Genomic DNA, 18372 nt, shown 5'->3' with positions numbered 1-18372 from the left:
GCACCGGCTCTGGTCGAACAGATGAGTGGCTCACGCGCGCCGCGTTTAATATCCTTCGTGCAGGCGTCAGTTGATCTTCGGCTTCCACTTTGCGAAGTTTAGCATTTACCAAGTGCACACATACTTAATGACAGTTGTTAAACGGTTATAAGTATTCCGCAACTTTTTTTTTTTTGTCTTCATAAATATAATTTACACAAACGGAGCACACGTTTTTCGTACGTTCAGACCAGCGGCGGCAAACACGCATCGAACTTTCGCAGTTTCTTGCATAACGGAAAATTTCTTTCTACGCTCAACAGGTCAGTTTACAACAGCAATATTTGTCTTAATAATTAGAGAAACAAAAAACCTATAAGCTACAAAAGAAAAATACCGCTCACCGCTGTTGTTTTGAAAACCGAAGAAATCTTTATTTCCACACACCGCAAAAGTCAGTTCTGGCCAATTATTTTTGGAATGATTACTAGAATTTTTTTTTGTAAATGCTCAAAATCAACACATGCAAATAATGTACAAATAACCACTTATTAATCAAAATATAATTAAAAAAAAAAAAAAAATGGAGCAAGAAAGGTGTTTTTTTTTTCATTTATGTTACAACCTACAAAGGTTCTAAATATTGAAAAATTAATTATTACTTACCGGATTTCAAAAAAAAAATATTCTTTTAGTTATTATTTTGAAGATACATTTTTTGTACAATATTTCTATTTAGCTCATCTATCTATTTATTTTCCCAAATAAATAGGTAGATTTATCTATTTATGACTTTTGAAGTCTTATCCCTAGACCGAATAACATTTAATGTTTGTGTAATTATTTCGTTTAACTTGACTATGTATTTCCTAAGTACATACTACTTTTATTAGTTATTACTTGTAGGAAAACCATACTTTCATAGTGCATGTCCTTGTGTTGGTTATGCGTTATATCCAACCTATCGATTGTCGAACAACCGGAAAGTTTACTTTATTAGTATAATTACAATATAAGTAAAATTGTCACCTGTTTTAACTCAACCGCAAACAATTATTTTTTAATCTGTAATTCAAAAAGCTTTTCAACATTAAACGGGAAGTATATTATTTTATAATAATTACACGACTAAATTATCCTCAAATTTACCCTCGGAGTGGATAGATTGTAATTAAATCTCTTAGTCGGGTATCAGAATAATTACAGAATACATGAAAATTAATAAAATTTAAACACATGAATTGCTATTTATGTGGTAGGTATACATCAAATGTGCCACAATATATGACAATTAAATAGTAAAAATCTACGATTTCACACGTCATAAAGTACCAGCACTGGCTGGCCCCTTCTATCAAGTCTACTGTCTCAATATATTATTATATATCTGTTTACCTTAAAATCATCTTGTATGCTTATTGTAATTAAATATATTACAGATTGTATAATTTCCAAATAAAAAACAAAAATAGTAAACAGAACTGTGATGGCCATTCCAACTGGACACAATTAATGTTGAATTTTGAATTTTCTCTTTAACATTTATCGTCATTTATTTACCAAAGTCAATAGTAATAGTTATTAAATGTATTATTATTTTGGACGGTCGATCGACAAACGCATGATTGATGTTATTTCTATCAACTGTGTAGGAAATGAAATTATATAGTATATGTTAATGTACGTTTTCAATGTCATTTGTATAGTATTATGTAAATTATGATCTGCTAGAGTGTGAGAGGTACTGACTATCACACGACTTTACAACTGTGTTCGTATTTGATGATTTCGTGATGAAATATTTTAGTGTTTTTTTTTTTTAACACCGGGATAACGGACATGCGCGTTTGGGCTTGTGCACTTGCGTGCATATCATCGTCTCGAGGGTAGACCCCGAAACGCACGAGCTGTTTTTTTACTCTTTTTTCTCTTTTTTTAATGTGCTCGGGGAAAAAAGTCATTCCGTTTCAGTCCGAGCACGTATTAATCATCACGGGCAATTATCGGGTTTCCTCAAAGGGAACTAACAATCGGATCCCCCCACGCGCACTATATACGTCCACAAACCGGAACTAAACGCGGTCAACTATTAGTTTTCACTAGCCTTTTCGTTATTGTTTTCTTCTATTATTTTTTTTGCCACGAATACATGCTCTTCGTGCCGGTGAACACCGAGAACCTATTTTAGTTTATAATAGTGCTGACCAAATCGTTAAGGCTGTCTAATATTATGTGACGCTTTTTCACAAAATCAATAAAACGTTTCGATTCCTGTAGTAAATTTAATTCGCTTATTCAAAATATTATATACTTACATAAAATAATCGACCTAAAAAATGGCATCCTTCAATTGTGCAAAAAATTCCCTTAAAAAGTGTTGGACTAGAGCGTTAAACTCCCCTAAAATATATTAATTGTTGCTGCCAACAAATCTCTTTTCCATTTAATTTAGACTAAAAGTAGCTATACTGTTAATCTAACACTCGTTGAGGTTCATAAAGTCTTATTTATTTACAAAAGTAGATAAGACATTTTTTTAGGTAAAATGTGTAGTTTTATTTTTACTTCGCTATTTATATAAAAGTAATGCAGTGCCTAGCATATTTATTTTGAGAGTAGAAACTGATTTTTGCTATTTTAGCAGAATATACGCGTATGACTTCACGGCGTGTTTATAAAACTGTAAAAGTAACAAACGTCAGGCGACTTTGACGGTCGCAACACCACAAACACCAATTTTAATAAGAACTCGCTTCGAGCCGAAACTGCTTGTAGCCAGACGGTTTTCTTTTCATTTCGTTATGAAAAATAGTGCAACATAGTAAGGCAATAGGCCTTAGGGAAGTGACATGAGCAGGACCGCACGACGACCACGGCTCGGAGACGCTGTGCCCGGCGCAGATGAGAATATGTAGCATAATATAAATGTGTGCACATTATAAACTATTGATGTATGTACGCGGTGGACATACTTACCCCGTGGACCAACTATAAATAAAGTTTATATTATATTGTTTGTAATGCTGATGCCTGAACTTGAGGCGAGTACAGGGTGGTGATTCACCGACTGCAGGTCGTTTTGTCTGTGTGGAAATTGTGAGTCCACTCGAGGTCGGTGAATCACCCGGTATACTCGCATATTGTATTTGAGCATACACATAATGCAATATAAGTATGAGTACGAGTCGTATACTGAGAGGAGGATAATATATTTATTTATATACATAATATAGAGTCTAGACTCGAGTCCAGTATCGTCATCTGCTAGCGCGCATGTCGTGATTTATCTGTCTATTGTTCGAATTAAAATATATATTATATTAAAAAAATATTCAGAAATTACATAACATTGTACAAGCTGTACTCATCGTCGTCGTCGTCATACTTGCAATTTTTGTATTATAAATCTGTCCGATATAATATCTATTAGTGCGTTACAAGGAAAACGAAAGCGTTTCCAGTATACCATATATACCTATATTTGTGTATATATTATGGTAGTTATAGTTATAAATAATAAGTTGTAGTATATTGCTCTTGTGCGAAATAATAGGTATACCCTCCTGCAAATGTATTACACTAGATAAATAATATCAATCAATACAGTCTCGGTAAGGTTTCTTATAATACGAGGACAACATATAATATATAAATTATAATATACGATTATTTTGGAGTATTAAATAACGCTAACGGGTCGGTCGGTCGGAGAGCAGCAAAAATAAAACGTATGATAAACGGACAAAAAAAAAAACGCACCAAATTATTTTAATCGTATCGTGGAGCAAAACAAAAATTACATGTAATTTGTAAACAACCCTGACCTTAGAGAAACACTGTAAACGGGTTAAACGCGAGTAGGTAAGTTTTTTTCTTCTTCTTTTTCCATATTATACCTATACTGTGTACAAGTTTGTACTACACACACGGAATGATACGCGGTGTCCGTAGTAAATCGGAAGTAGGTACGTCTCTGAGCATTACATCATCATTATTATTATTATTATTGTAATTCTCTGTCTGTATTTTTTTTTTTTCATGAATAAATAATAGTATTTCCATTCTTGTCCTTTCCACCGTACGTGACCGTGTACGTTCGCCGTTTAACCCTCTTTGCCATGCCATCGTCACCGGCAATAAAACTGAATATATTATTAAGATGATCTTACATCGCCGTTGCCCGGGATTTTGTTTTCTTCCAGATATTCACGTTTCGTGACTGTAGGACAGGAAAAAATGTGTGTTGACCACTAAAACGTGATGTCCAATAATAATTGTATTGGAAGAATGCTTGTTTTCACACCATTCTCATCAATTAAGTACATTTAAGTAGAGTTCCAACTCGGCAATAATACTTTAAGAATGATTCAGTTCACTAAATATTTCACTGCGTGGTTTAATTAAGTTAACACTTGTTTATTATTGATTTGTGTTTTATTATTCGATAATCTTACTTAAATATTAAACATTTTTTTAATTATACATAAATAATTGTCCACCAAACCTCATCAAAACATGTAGAAAATATAAATATATTTAAATTACTGTGTTAGATTATAATTATTCTATGCGATAATGGAATTCTGGTAGTTTTTTTATTTGTATCATTCGATTTGCATGCAGTTGGATGCTACGGCACTATTAAAGCCCAGAATACACGACTTGGGTAAGAATTAGATAGTTCTATAATATTAGATGGTAGAGCCAATGATACAAAAGGAGTTTATCAATAAATCGATTTTGAAATCAAGAGTGGCCAATGTGTATAACATTTGATTTACTTCGCCGTTTGGCGTCATAGGAAATTATTTAAATGTCGGACATTAATCAGTACATTGACGGAATACAAAATTCTACTTTTGACTTTCTTTTATGACTTATTAAATAAATCACAATCGGTCATAGCTCCTCTCGGCATTCAGTTATAATTGAGTTATGTCTGGACGGCTCGACCACACGCCCAATTCCGAATACATTATTTTTACATTTTGACACCGAATGATATATCTTTTAAGAGATGGAGTATGATAGAAAATCATATTTTGTTATTCTTCAATGTAATAGTGAACTTTGTGTTTTAATAGGTACGAATACAAAATGTGCACGTCTAGATAATCGAGGTAATTAACTTAAATACATTACATTAAATTTTATTACACAAAAACGGTTTGGGCAAGACATAAGATATCAAAATTGTTAAACCCATATTGTTCATACAACTAAATGTGAACTCATTCTCTGAGCAAAAGCATTTAAAATCGATGACTCACCCGTCGCACGATTCAAGGTTAAGAAATTTAAAACTTGTCTTAATTAATTAGCGCGTTAACTATTCTTGGATTGTGCATAATCAATGCGCGCACATCAATCGAAGGATAAAACGCCAAAATAATTTACAAGGTTTTGTTAATTACTTAATTATAACTTGTCGATGCGACCAAATACAAAGTCGTGCACCGTCTGTAAACGCAGAGATGTGTGCAGACACTGTCATGCTGTATTATTTTTAGACTATGACGACTTGCGCTGAGCTCGACTATAAGTAATAATATATCTACTTACTCCGGTTACTAGTTTTTTATGCGGCACATAATGAGGTAATAGCACCGAGATGGTATCGATCTGACACACAATACAAGCGTTTTGTATTATACCGGGAAATGTGTGTACACACGATCTCACGGTCTGCGTTTCTGATGTCACTGGGTTAAAAGTCGCATTTAAGTAATTACTTGCGGTGTGTGCAAGCTGTGAATTGGTACTTGTTTTTTTTATTTTAAATGTTTTGCTTTTGTACGCTGGGCCATCTGAACACCATATGGCCGTTAAATAATTATTTTTAACTTTCATTCGTCTACTCTTTATGTTGTCGAAAACGGAGCAATTGAATTATTATATTTGATTAAAAACATAGTTTTTAACAGGCCGACGCCATAAGTAATATTACATTCTGAAGCGTTAGCGTTCCGCTCGCAGAGCATAGGAGAATTACTTGGTTTCAATACCTCGTCAAGTTACTTAATACTCACAAAATTAATATAACTAGTCAAGTTGCTTTTTCTATGTATACCTGTTTTTTATAATTTGTGTGTACAACTATAGATAATAGAATAGATGTGTCATGTATCTAGTGGAGTGACTAGGTTATAGACAAACAAATTACAGTGAATAGATTGATATAGTTTGAAAGGAAGCAGGGACATCAAGTTGTAAAACAGACGCAGAGGAATTTAGCTGTAGGGATTTACCTATTCATTATCCAATCCCGTTTATATAAGGATAAAACAAAGAAGAAAAAGAAACAACATTTATAGAATAAAGAAATGACAAGTTCTCATAACAAAAAATAACCAATATTTAATTGTTTTTCTCCTATCACTTAAATGTGTTGTTAATTGGTACATAAATATTACTTCACTTAAACTACGATTCATGGGAGATGAGATAGACCATGATCACATTCACGGATAAGGCTGATTTAAAGGAAAAAAATACATCTAATCAAAAAAAAAAAAGTAAGCAATTTGTTTACAGATTTTGAATTTTAATATAACGATTTGTGTTAAAATAATTTTCCACGTGTAATGGAAATGCAACTCGTTTAGAAACAAGTTTCTGTTTTTCTGTAACTTTGTATTATTGTGAGGTCAATGTATAAAATGATAAATGTATATTATAATTAATACGTATAAGCATATTATGTTAAAAAAAAAAAAGTATAACCAATTATATTTTAGACTAAAATGACGTGTGATATTTTATAAGCGATCGATCAACTTTAAAAAGTGGTGTCACCTGACCAGAACTATTATATATAGGTATACAAACTCGAAAATGTTGAGGAATCTGAACCCAATCCTCACTTGGCCTTCGACTGACATTGAAAAAAAAACCGCATCGTCTATTGGGTTATCTTGCTATTTTCTTTATAATCATAAGTATTTATGATAGAAAAACTTTTGAAGGCGTAAACCGGACGGATAATTTGTGTAGAAAGTTTATTATTCGATAATGCGCTTTGCGGATACGAATATTGGGAAAGAACAATTACATAGAATTATTAAGAACAATTATAAGCATAATTACTATATTATGTCTATCAAATTTGAAATAATTAAAAATTATGATACACCTTTTAATAGCAATTATAATAATATTAGATACTGGTAGTCCGTGCGCCGGCATAAAAATAATTCTTAGCCACGGTACATAAACAGAAATGCGTGAAAATCGTCGGTTGTATTGCATGTACAATACATAATATATAGGTATATATTGTCTAGCTTTTTCAAGTTAAAAACGAGGAACGAGAAACTGGTTTAGGGCCGACGAGACTGTTCCAAATCAATTGTACGCATCGCCGGAAATCCTGGTGACGATCAATAAACGTTACACGGTGTAATAATAATTATATATGTCCAAACGGCCGGAGGAGACAAAAATCTTTATTTCTCAACAAATTACTAATACTTGGAACGTTTTAAATTTCTATTTAAGAATATTAGTATTTTTGTTTCCAGTGTGTGTGTGTGTGTTTATAATAAAGCTGTTAGCTGTGCAACTGCCCTAAATCTGTGCCGGTATAGACAGTATTATATCAATACAATATCCAGTCGAAAACGATTGGCCACTTTATCCTTAAACATGTTCTTAATATATATATATATATACAATATACATATGCATGAGGAAAGGAAAATTAATAATTACACACTTTATTTAAAACCCAACGGATAGTCGATAGCTGTTATCGTGACGATCACTAGTCGTTACTGGTAATTAGAGCAAAATAGTATAATATTATAGTTAATCATTATTCAACACCTGTATTAGAACCCGGATGATAATATTATTACAGTGTAATTAACACACATTTATGATTTTCGCGAGCTGGATCCCATACTAAACAAAAATGGTTTTATTTTGCTTAATGGAATTCCATTTTTCTTTTACTTTTATCGAATAACGCTATAATTATAACGTTGAATTGATCTGTTCGGACATTCATGGTTGCGAGAGGCAAATATAAAATTATTATAATGAATGGTTTTTTGGACGGCTTACACCGAATGATAAAAATCAGTTCAGTTGCACACGGCCCGGAGAAATTGGGCGATTAATAGTAATAATTAATACACCTAATATTATTTCAAACGTTTAATATTCAAAAATTACCTATGTATGTTGCGGCCTCGATAATATGTTATCTATAGATCTCGTCGATCCTATATTACAATATCTTTACCATTGATACACCTGTTTTGACACCAATTCAGTATATGTATTAGCACTTTCCATGTCGAGACTTACAAAATCATTATAAGAAAACATATTATAGCTGTTATAAGTGCCTTACAAGATACATATTATAACTTGTGATTTTGTATTTTGAATTCGACGATAGAAAACCTACTTGAGTAAGTCGAATAATCGAATACAAAAATATAATAATACGATAATAAAATCTAATACGATAGAATCTATTAATTTATTTCCGGCTATTACATTTGTTTTGTGGTATTCCTCTAAACATCAGTGAACCGATGATTTTAAAAACTGTGAGTCAGAAAATATTGCAATACCCCATTGCCCAATTAGCAGAAGAGAATAATAAACTGTTCTAGAAAGGCAATATTTTTATTAGTGAACAAATTATATTATGGATAGATTTATATTAAGCCTCAAAACTTAACAAGGTGGAAAATTATAGTGGTGGCGGCAGAGAAGGCTGAAAAGTTAGGAAATGAAAATTAACCCATTAAAGCTCTGTAGTTAGTTTAATGTGAATTGATGCGTGTCTTATACTAAAGACTTTAATAATACTCAGTTTTCATTTACTTTGAGACGGTCATAAAACTAATCGTTCCCTTTGTGATGCTGCGGTTATTAAAGTCTCTATTGATGAATAGTATACAGTGTAACCGTTTTCATTGAATCATCCTACCGGCGTAGGTCATAAACATGTAATATACGACCATTAGTATTTTATGAGCAATAATTATACACAGGTAGCTATTGTTGAATAATAATCGAGATATATACTGGTTTTCATAATGGGTAACATCCAGTCGAATTACACGGCTAAGGTGTTTTATATTTCTGCATTTATCTTTTATCATATACATATTAAAATGAGGCTTAAGGGTTTCTGAATAAAATAGGAGTACTGGCCGTCGGTTCAACACTGTCACGCAATTATTATTTCCCAAAGTTTCCTTTCCTGCTAGTTTTCCTCTCTCGCTGGCTGTTTCGATACAACAGTGTCTAGTTTTGGTACTGGTCGTGAAAAAGACACGACCCGAAACAAACCAGTCCAAAGAAGCCCACTGTTCAAGGTCACATTGTCACGTCACAAACAAGTCAAATAATAATTATAATGATGATGATAATTTAATAATACTAAAATTATGAAATAATTATGGCAGCAATAAGTAGGATTTTATACTGTATTGTATATAGTATACACTAAACTAAACATATTTTGTTAAATAAACAGTATAAATGCATTTAACTTAACAAAAATATTAATAAATTAAATGTTTAAAATAATATATGATACTTCATTGTTCATTGTTCATTTTAAAGAATTAAAAATTTTAGTTGAATAATAAAAATAAATTTGGAATTCGAAATGAATAATATTTGTATGTAATAATTTTATAAAATTTATCGACGTGGTAGGTACTTAAAATACAAATTTTCACCGACCCTAATAATTATTATCGATTATTACATATGATATTTTTAAATCTGATCCCCCAACTTAAATCCTTGTGATCCGTGCGGCGTGCGCCCGTACTGCGATCGTAATACACAATAACAAGATATATTATTATTATTAATTCATAAGTTAAACTAACAATGTTTTGTTTCTGAATCAATAATTTTAGCTAAGATCAGTGTGTTGGTATGTATGTCTTTGACCGGGACGCGATTTTGCGTGCATCCCGCCAGTACTTGGAATGTATTTTATCGTTTTCCGTGTTTGGCGCACAAGAGCTGACCATTTGTGATCGGAGGTTAATGGCTCGCAGAGATTCAGCAGAAAAATATGGAGAGACTAAGGAGACGGAGACAGTGATGAGTGTTTGCGCGGCACGTTGGACACATTATTACACATAGACTCGGACGAATGATACGGGGGGTACACGTCTCACACGGTGGATAGTTTAAAAAAAAAAAAAAAATATCAAAGACAATGGTCCGAAGCGATTTTTGCCATTTCCATATAGATATTGCGGCCGGATTACTCGGGCCGGTTCGCGGATACGCTGTATTATGGTAACCTATTATTATAATATACACGTGTACGTATTACATTATGTGACGGTCGACATAAGTGAATAAAATTGCGCGTTTCTCGACATAGATAGGGACTTCCATACCGACCGTTTCAGCGGTAATTTCGCGCATTTTATTCCGCTTGTGTGTGCAGTGTGACGCATTCGATAATACCCGTTTACTAGGGCCGTACGAATGTGTGTGTGTGTGTGTGTGGCGGGATAGGTAACACGTGATTCCGCGCAATTACCTATATTATTGCCGTTATACGCCGCCGTTGTTCGAGGTAGCTACAGGCGGACAAGAGGCGCGCGCGCGCGTGACAATCGGCCGGAGGAGTCGACCGCCGTTTTGGAATGCTCGAAAAGGACACCGGGGCCATAATAATACGTGTAATATATTAACAGGAGGTACACTGTACCCACCCCCCCCCCCCGCCGTTCCCGTTGAACCCGACACTTACTGGTTTTCCCCGTACAAGGGCACCGCGGGATCGATACCAGCCGTAGGACTCGGATAACGGTGCCGGCGACTGTACATTGATATAAGGCAAGTTGTCGTCGTCGTCGTCGTCGTCGTGATCGCCAATAATTAATTCATCCGATCGATGAGGGGAAAGACGAGGGGGGGGGGAGGGGGTGGTAAAACGGGACACGACCGGTGTCTTGATGGGTCGTCCGCGCCATTAATAATAATCAACCGAAGCGACAGGTGTGTGTATTTATATATTGTGTGTGCCGCTCGGTAATGACTCGGACAGCATCAGCTAATAACACTATATAGTGTCAACCGCGGACAGTATATATTACATATGTGATGCCCCACACGACCACGGCGCTCTTGTACAAACAACGAGAGTGCCCCCCCCCCCCGCTTCCATTTTGTTTGTTTTGTCAACAGTGTGATGAAATGGAAGAATTTTAATAGGGACACGTCATACAGGGCGATGCTCCTTAACGGAAGCCAAGTGCGCTGGAGTCCACCAAAGAGAGCGTCGCTCTCCTTAGGGCATCCCTCAAACGTTTGAAAAAAACTGTATGAGTATTTCTATACTGTATGAGCAGGTCTAAAACAGAATATCATTATAGAATATAAGTTTAGGTCTCGGAAATAGCTTTAAGATTAATTGTTTAAATAAAAAATAGGTAAATGGAGTATAGCAAACTATACGAAACCAACTGAGTGAGTTTCGGATATATCCACGTCGAATGTTGTGTGCCAACGTTTCGGACTCTTTGCAGAGTCCATCTTCAGGGCAATAGTGGTCTCGACTGGCGTTCAAATGCCGTGACCATACGGAGATGGACTCTGCAAAGAGTCCGAATTGTTGGCACACAACATTCGACGTGGATGTATCCGAATCTCACTCAGTTGATAGATCAATCCACGAAAGTTTTAACGCATTCATACGAAACCAGTTATGCAAGATAATCAAAGAGTTAAACAATACACGGAGAATAAAGTGTGGTTAGATGAAGATGGAAAGAGACAACTGGAGTGTTGTTTAACAGAAAGATGGATTTAGGATACGAAGAAAATTGTATAAAACTGTTGTACGGTCAGTAAATAATGTTTGATGTATCAAAGTGAAAATGTGTGGAGTGACTAGATTAAACCGAACTAGAATAAGTACATAAGACATATTATATTATAGGTTCAGTACACTAAGAATAACCTACCACATTTGATCAGTATCTCACAAGAGACAACACCGGTCGGTTGAGTACGGGTTTTTCCCAAGAACTGATATAACGTTCGGACAATTATTATTATAATTACAGTGTATGCATAGGTCTAGAAGCAACCTGCTTGTAGAACTGTCTGCGCATCCCTATTTGTGCGTTTCTACCTGTTTTGGATGTTCAAACCCGACCGTTTGGCCCCTGGAAAAAAAATATTACAAGGGTTGTCTTTCGACTGTGTTACAATAACGACCGTCATCAGTTCTACACGGTGTACAGAGGAATTTTTCGAGTCCCGTCTGATTAATGGGAGACGCTCAAATCGCGATCGAAGCAAATTAACATAAACAACCTATTATTATTATTATTATTATTATATATGTATATGCTAAGCGGACGGGGTCGGAACTCTATATGGCCGTTCGGTAAATTCTCAGAAATTTCAACAAAATACACTAATTGACCGGACAACGCGCACCGTTCCTTATAAGATGTATAACTGGTAAAGTCTTGAAAACGTTTCGAGCCCAGAGGACACGTCACGAAGGGCCAATTGAATTCTATACACACAGTCGAAACGATCCGAGTTTTGCGAATCGATCCGCCGGCGCACATAATAATATTATGTTACTTTTCGAATACATGCGTTTAGAACAAAACGGATTTCACACGGTTCTCTAAGAGTGTCCGTTATAACCATAGTGTGTACATAACAGATATCATACCTACTACTACTTTGTCTCCGGGTTATTATACCTATTCATAAAACAAACGTGACGTCTTGGCTCTGACAAGATGATTGAGAGGGTCCGTTCGTGTTATTGTATTATTAAAGTGTCCATTACTTTTGCGAGTATGTTATTGCACATATCCCCCGCGCGCCGGTTTAGCGTTCATTTAAAGGCGGTCTTTAAAGTTGAAGCACATACGTCTTACAGCTCATGTGTACACAGTCAGACGTCGGTAGGTGTAGACTGGGCGGACAGGGAATACAAATCAGCCCCGGGCTAAATATGTTAACGGTCCCAAAATATTAAGTATAAAAGACCCTCGACATGATTTTCAAATTAAAAATGTAATACATATGAAATGGATAAACATAACGAATTGATCAATTAGATTTTGGTCATCAAAATCATATACAGGGTGATTCTTTTACCGCGGGCCACTCAATATCTCATAGAATTTAATAAGAAGTTTAATTTGTTGTTTTCATACTGTCTTTATACAATGTTATCTCAATTTTTCACAACTTTTTTTGTATTCACCCCATTCCAAACTTTTGATCCGAACTTTCCAAACTCGTTTTTTTGATAGCAACATTTGATTTGGTCTGGCAGGCTTTCATGCTATACCATGTATACTTGGAAATAATTATTTTTTGGCCGTTGGGTGGGTGATATATATATTTTTTTTTACCTCGCCATATGAGCTGTAAGCGTTTCTCAACGGTGTCTGATTGTCGTGCAATGCTAGCCGGTGTCATTTCTGAGAAAACGATAAGAAATTGTCGAGCCAACTCAAAAATCGAATATTATTCACAGTAGCCGTAGAAAGCGTGCGAGCATTTCCCGTAAGTATACCAGACCTGAGTAAAATTACACAGTCGTTAGGTTGTTATTATTATTATATTTTCGTGTAATTATCATCGAAACGGCCGTGACTTTCGTTCATGTTAAATGTGAAACATCGCACTAGACCTCGGACGTCGCGTTTGTGTATTTGAACTATATAATATAAGTGTGTGTTTTCTCATTGTCGTCGTTATGATAAGTCATAGCCGAAGAGGCTTGCGTGCGCCACATTTTCCTTTAGCGTTTTCTCATGAAAAAAAAAACCAATTAAATATTATTGTAACACTTAATATTTTTATAAAAACAGTAATTTTCTGTATTTTTTTTCTTCTACAATATTCGCCTATATATATTATGTTTATGACGTTGGAATGTAATTACCATTAGTCTCATCTTCTCCACCGCAGATGTCATTTTCACTCTTCATTTAATTGCACGGTCGCCGCCATCATGACCGCTTGTCCGTACTTTCCATTCAGAAATGTGACCCGCACGCAAACTTAACAGCTAATACGTCATTCATCAGATATGTTATACTATACCTGCACGGCTTGTTGTTTACACGTCTGACCTTACTGGAAAGCGTTGTGGGTGAGCAAAAAAAAAAAAACAAAATTATTTTAATTATACATATTATAATATTGGGTCGTCGGCCGTTTTTTTTTACTTTTTTTATTAGTAAAGACTAGAATTAGACTAAATGGGCGTGTCTGTCTTATATCGATCATTAATATTATATTATAATAAATACAACGTATAACGGCTATAGTTGTAATAACCGGACCCGCGTGACCCGTGGGAGGCTGCCGGGTCAATAATATAATATGTAATATAGACTGGTGGTCGGGTTAATATTAAAAAAAAAATACCTTCTCGGTAGTTATTTGTGTATCGTGCGTGTTGATGTATACAATTTATAAAGTGCTCGCTAATAAATTATAAATCTATAGGCTAATAGCTATTATATGGCTCGGGCGCCCCCTGGGAAGCCGTGTATTATTATAATAATATTGTACCGTTAACAGTAGTCGCCTCGCGTTTTAGTAACAAAAATAATATCAACAGGTCTACTCTGATCGACCCTAAGACATTAATGATTCTACTACTATAGTATTTTAAAAATTTTTTTTACAAAAGTCAAAACGAAGATTTATGAACACAATAACGCGACGTCTCTGCCGCCGGCTTTCGTTTGATCAGATCACGGTATAAAATATAACGGTAAACGTTTTATACCGCATATATTTTTTAAGAAAATAACACTAATGTTTCGTTCGTTTAAAACCTATGTCGGCCTGCCATTGCACTTTTGATAGATCACACAATTAATTTTATACATTTATATTATATTATTATGTTGATGTAAACTTATCGGATGGGCGCTGGTAAAAAATAATTTGGGCAACAGATTTGACGTCGAATGAACGAAACAAAAATACTCTATTATAATGTGAAATCGTGATTAGAATCATAAGTGATTTTTACGAAATTTTATAGTAGATTAATATGGATAATGTGCTCATATCAAATATATCAAGTATATAATGTGCTTCATATAAATGTTTTCTCCAATATATTTTTCAAACATTTATCCGCAAAGGATTGGTTGATAAATATTGTATGGATAAGGGCCCTTTGTATTCTGACGTCTGGAAAAATGTGTAAAGTTATACACGGGCGGCCTCGCTGTATCCTTATCCTTAATCCCTTATCTGTAAACGTTTAAACGTGGCCTGAAAAATTAAAAGAAAAATTGTTTTCCCACACACCTGGCTCATGACTCGAATATAATACTAACTGTCTAGCACCTAATCGAAAAGATAACAGTCATTCACCCCTTTACTGTGGTCAGTAAAGGACCCTTCCCAGCCCGATCCGCAGTCGCGTTAAAAACCAAGTGTTTTTTTTTTTTTAAAGAAAATTATATTTTTTGTTTCTTCTCGGCATTCAAATACCGTTTTACGGGGAAATGTACACAATATTGCGTTTGTTGTTTCCATTCGAACGAGACACGAATAAATTATTGTTATAACATCCGCCGATGGCATTGTGAAAACATTTATTCAGCATATTATTATATTACATTTGTTTTCTTCAATAGTTGTCGAGGGGCGCGCGCGTTGCGACGTTCAAATAATTGTACAAAGGATCAGTCATTGCGTTTCCACAATGCGTGTGACCGTCCTATGCCGTAGGAAAACAATTCTAGAAATTTCGATAAGCAACAAAAAAAAACTGATTACCCATTACAATATTATGTTGATGTATTCTGTCGGAGCAAAAGGGAGGGTACGCCGTTGCCATAATAACATTGGAAGAGCTTTGTCGTCGTCAATACCCTCCTCACTCAGCAGCTGCTATATGCTCAGACAGGGTCAACAATCGTCGCATTACACAGCGTTGTGATAATAATATTATAATTTGAACCGTTACGAGCGGAAGAAGCGTAACCATACGACTTTGCAACGCTTTGTGCACCATAAAACACACACAGACACACACTTACGCCGTGTATAGTGCACGTAATGTATAATATATATATATCTATACTGTACACGTCCCAAGTACCTATTCCTTGCCCGTCCGACAGCGTGTATACGGTATGCACATGACACGAGTCATTGTAAAACGTTATGTATTGCCGGTTAGGTTAAAAAGGCACGGCTTATTACGGCTTTTCATTAAGGCTACACATAAGGCAATGGTTGACGAACATAAATTTTGCCTTAAAGTCTAAAACATTTAGCTAATATTGTGTTTGTTCTTAATTTACAGGACAACATGAACTGTAAACTGGTCGTGCTCGTGGCGGCCGTGTTGGTGGCGGCGTCCGGCTTTGCGTTAGCGTCGCCCGTGAAGGAACGTCCCGGAGAGGACGACGAGGTGGCCATGACGGCCGTGGCGCAGGACGGCGGTGACGGCGGCGGCGGCAACAACAGGGTTACGGCGGCTCAGCGACACCGGACGGAAGAGGCGACCGCCGCCGACGAGCCGGAACGGCCGACGAAAACGTCCAAGTCGGCGGCGCACAAGCAGCACAACGCCAAGCTGCTGAACCGGCTGGGAATGAAGCGGGTGCGGACCAACGAAAACCATCACCGGAAACGGTTGGCCAGCCAGTCGAGGAGCAAGTACGCGGCCAACAGCAAGGGTGGCATGGATTCGCAGATGTTCATGGTCAAGTTGCCGCCCCACGCGTACTTCTACGACGAGAGCCAACAGTTCAGGCAACACTACTCGCCCAACGGCGGCGGCGCCAACGTCAACACGCTTCCGGTGGGTTTTGTGTCCAACGGCAAGCCGGCCAAGGTGTACCACTGGAACCTGCCGACGGTGAAGAAGGCGCTACAGGGCCGGTACAAGAGCAACGACGTGCTGTACGCCGACTTCGAGCCGTCGGCGTCCAAGATCGTGCCGCGCCGGACGCTTTACTACAAGCCCAAGGCGGCCGGCAAGCCCGTCAAGAAGTCGTTCGTCAACAACGGCAAGCCCAACGGGTTCTACGTAGTGAGCAGAAACAGCGGCGCGGTACAACCACCGCAGTACCACAAAATCGTCAAGACTTACTACGGCAACGACGACTGAATGCCGATGCCGCAGTGGCGTGACCTCTCCCCGTCCAAAAAAAAAAAAAACACAAGGCGTTACGCGTAAGTACTGTTTTTTTACGTTTTTTCGCCTACACGATGACCCCCGCCGTGACAAATCGCTTTTAACTGTGCTCATCGGCCGCCGAGTGGACACGTTCAAGTACAACACTGTAATATAGTATACGATAAAATTAGTTGTCTTCTATCCAGTGTGTTTATTATTTATATATATTATTTTTTGTGCATCGAAACACGTTTATTTTCGTTTTTTTTTTTTGCTCGTGCGGTCGGAGGTATATATGACTTAAAACGCAGTGATAAAAAAGCCTACCCACTCAGTCGCGACCAAGAACATCTTGCATCGTACATTTATTACAATAATAAAACTTACTTCCTAATAAGGCTTTGAAATGTTTCTCGATTAAAAAATAAAGCTATTACCATAATGTTTCTGAAAGCGATAGTGTAAATATTGTAATCCCGTTAATAGTATTGTGTTGTTTTGGTGATCAAAGTACATAAATGTGACATTCTCGTTGACAATATGATAGTTCATCTCATCATCGCTTGGGTCATAATCAACCAATCCCTCTACATATCTTTTTTGTTTTATCAATTTGTAAGCATAAAAATACAATTTAAAATAATGTTCAGGTTTTCTCAATAAATTCTTAAAATGTCTAATATTTCAAATTCACTTGCTTTGTCCTATCACAATGTTGTGTTTTATTAGTAACAATTTAAATAATAATCTTTTTACAGACTTGAAGTGTAGGACCACCCTAAGTGTAGGCGTAATTTTGTCAGGCTTTTACGTCAAAAAACAGACTGATTTCAATCGCCTTAAGACAGTAGCGCCGTAACCGTTGTGGAGTTAATGAGTTTTTTTTTACTCATCTGCCATACTATAAATACACAAGTGCAACAGCAGCACACGTGTGTGCTTATCTGAATAGTGCATAATAATAATATTATTATATTACGCATAATGGCTCGTGTATTAAAAAAAAATGCTAATCCTGAGGCTTGGCTATTATTATTATTTTTTATTATTATTATTATACACCTATATGTTGTGTCCGCTTGTGCCATACAAATACATTAACTGCGTGAAGGCCGTAATATTACTTCTATAATATATTATATACACGGTGAATATTTCACGCAGTGTGCCCTAACGGTACAACGGTTTTTACCGGTTTAGACAAATTTATAAATTAAGGGAAACACATAATGATAAAATATACATATAATATATATATTATA

At 36.0% G+C, this 18372-nt stretch overlaps 1 protein-coding gene across 1 annotated transcript; it reads left to right on the top strand.

Annotated features, from left to right (window-relative positions):
- On the top strand, positions 1-17156 carry LOC126840333 (uncharacterized). Its single transcript, XM_050575995.1, has 2 exons — positions 1-302; positions 16292-17156. The coding sequence occupies exon 2, from the start codon at positions 16298-16300 to the stop codon at positions 17099-17101; it is 804 nt and encodes a 267-aa protein (XP_050431952.1). The 5' UTR covers positions 1-302; positions 16292-16297; the 3' UTR covers positions 17102-17156.
- The last annotated feature ends 1216 nt before the right edge of the window (positions 17157-18372 follow it).

The sequence above is a fragment of the Adelges cooleyi genome, unplaced genomic scaffold (genome assembly GCF_023614345.1).
Source record: "Adelges cooleyi isolate 19-005CV unplaced genomic scaffold, UGA_ACOO_1.1 ACOO_flye_CR_arks_rails_tigmint_CR_PRNA_376, whole genome shotgun sequence".
NCBI classification, from domain to species: Eukaryota; Metazoa; Arthropoda; class Insecta; order Hemiptera; family Adelgidae; genus Adelges; species Adelges cooleyi.
Note: the sequence above shows the minus strand (reverse complement) of the source record. Positions and strands in the feature narration are given on the sequence as shown.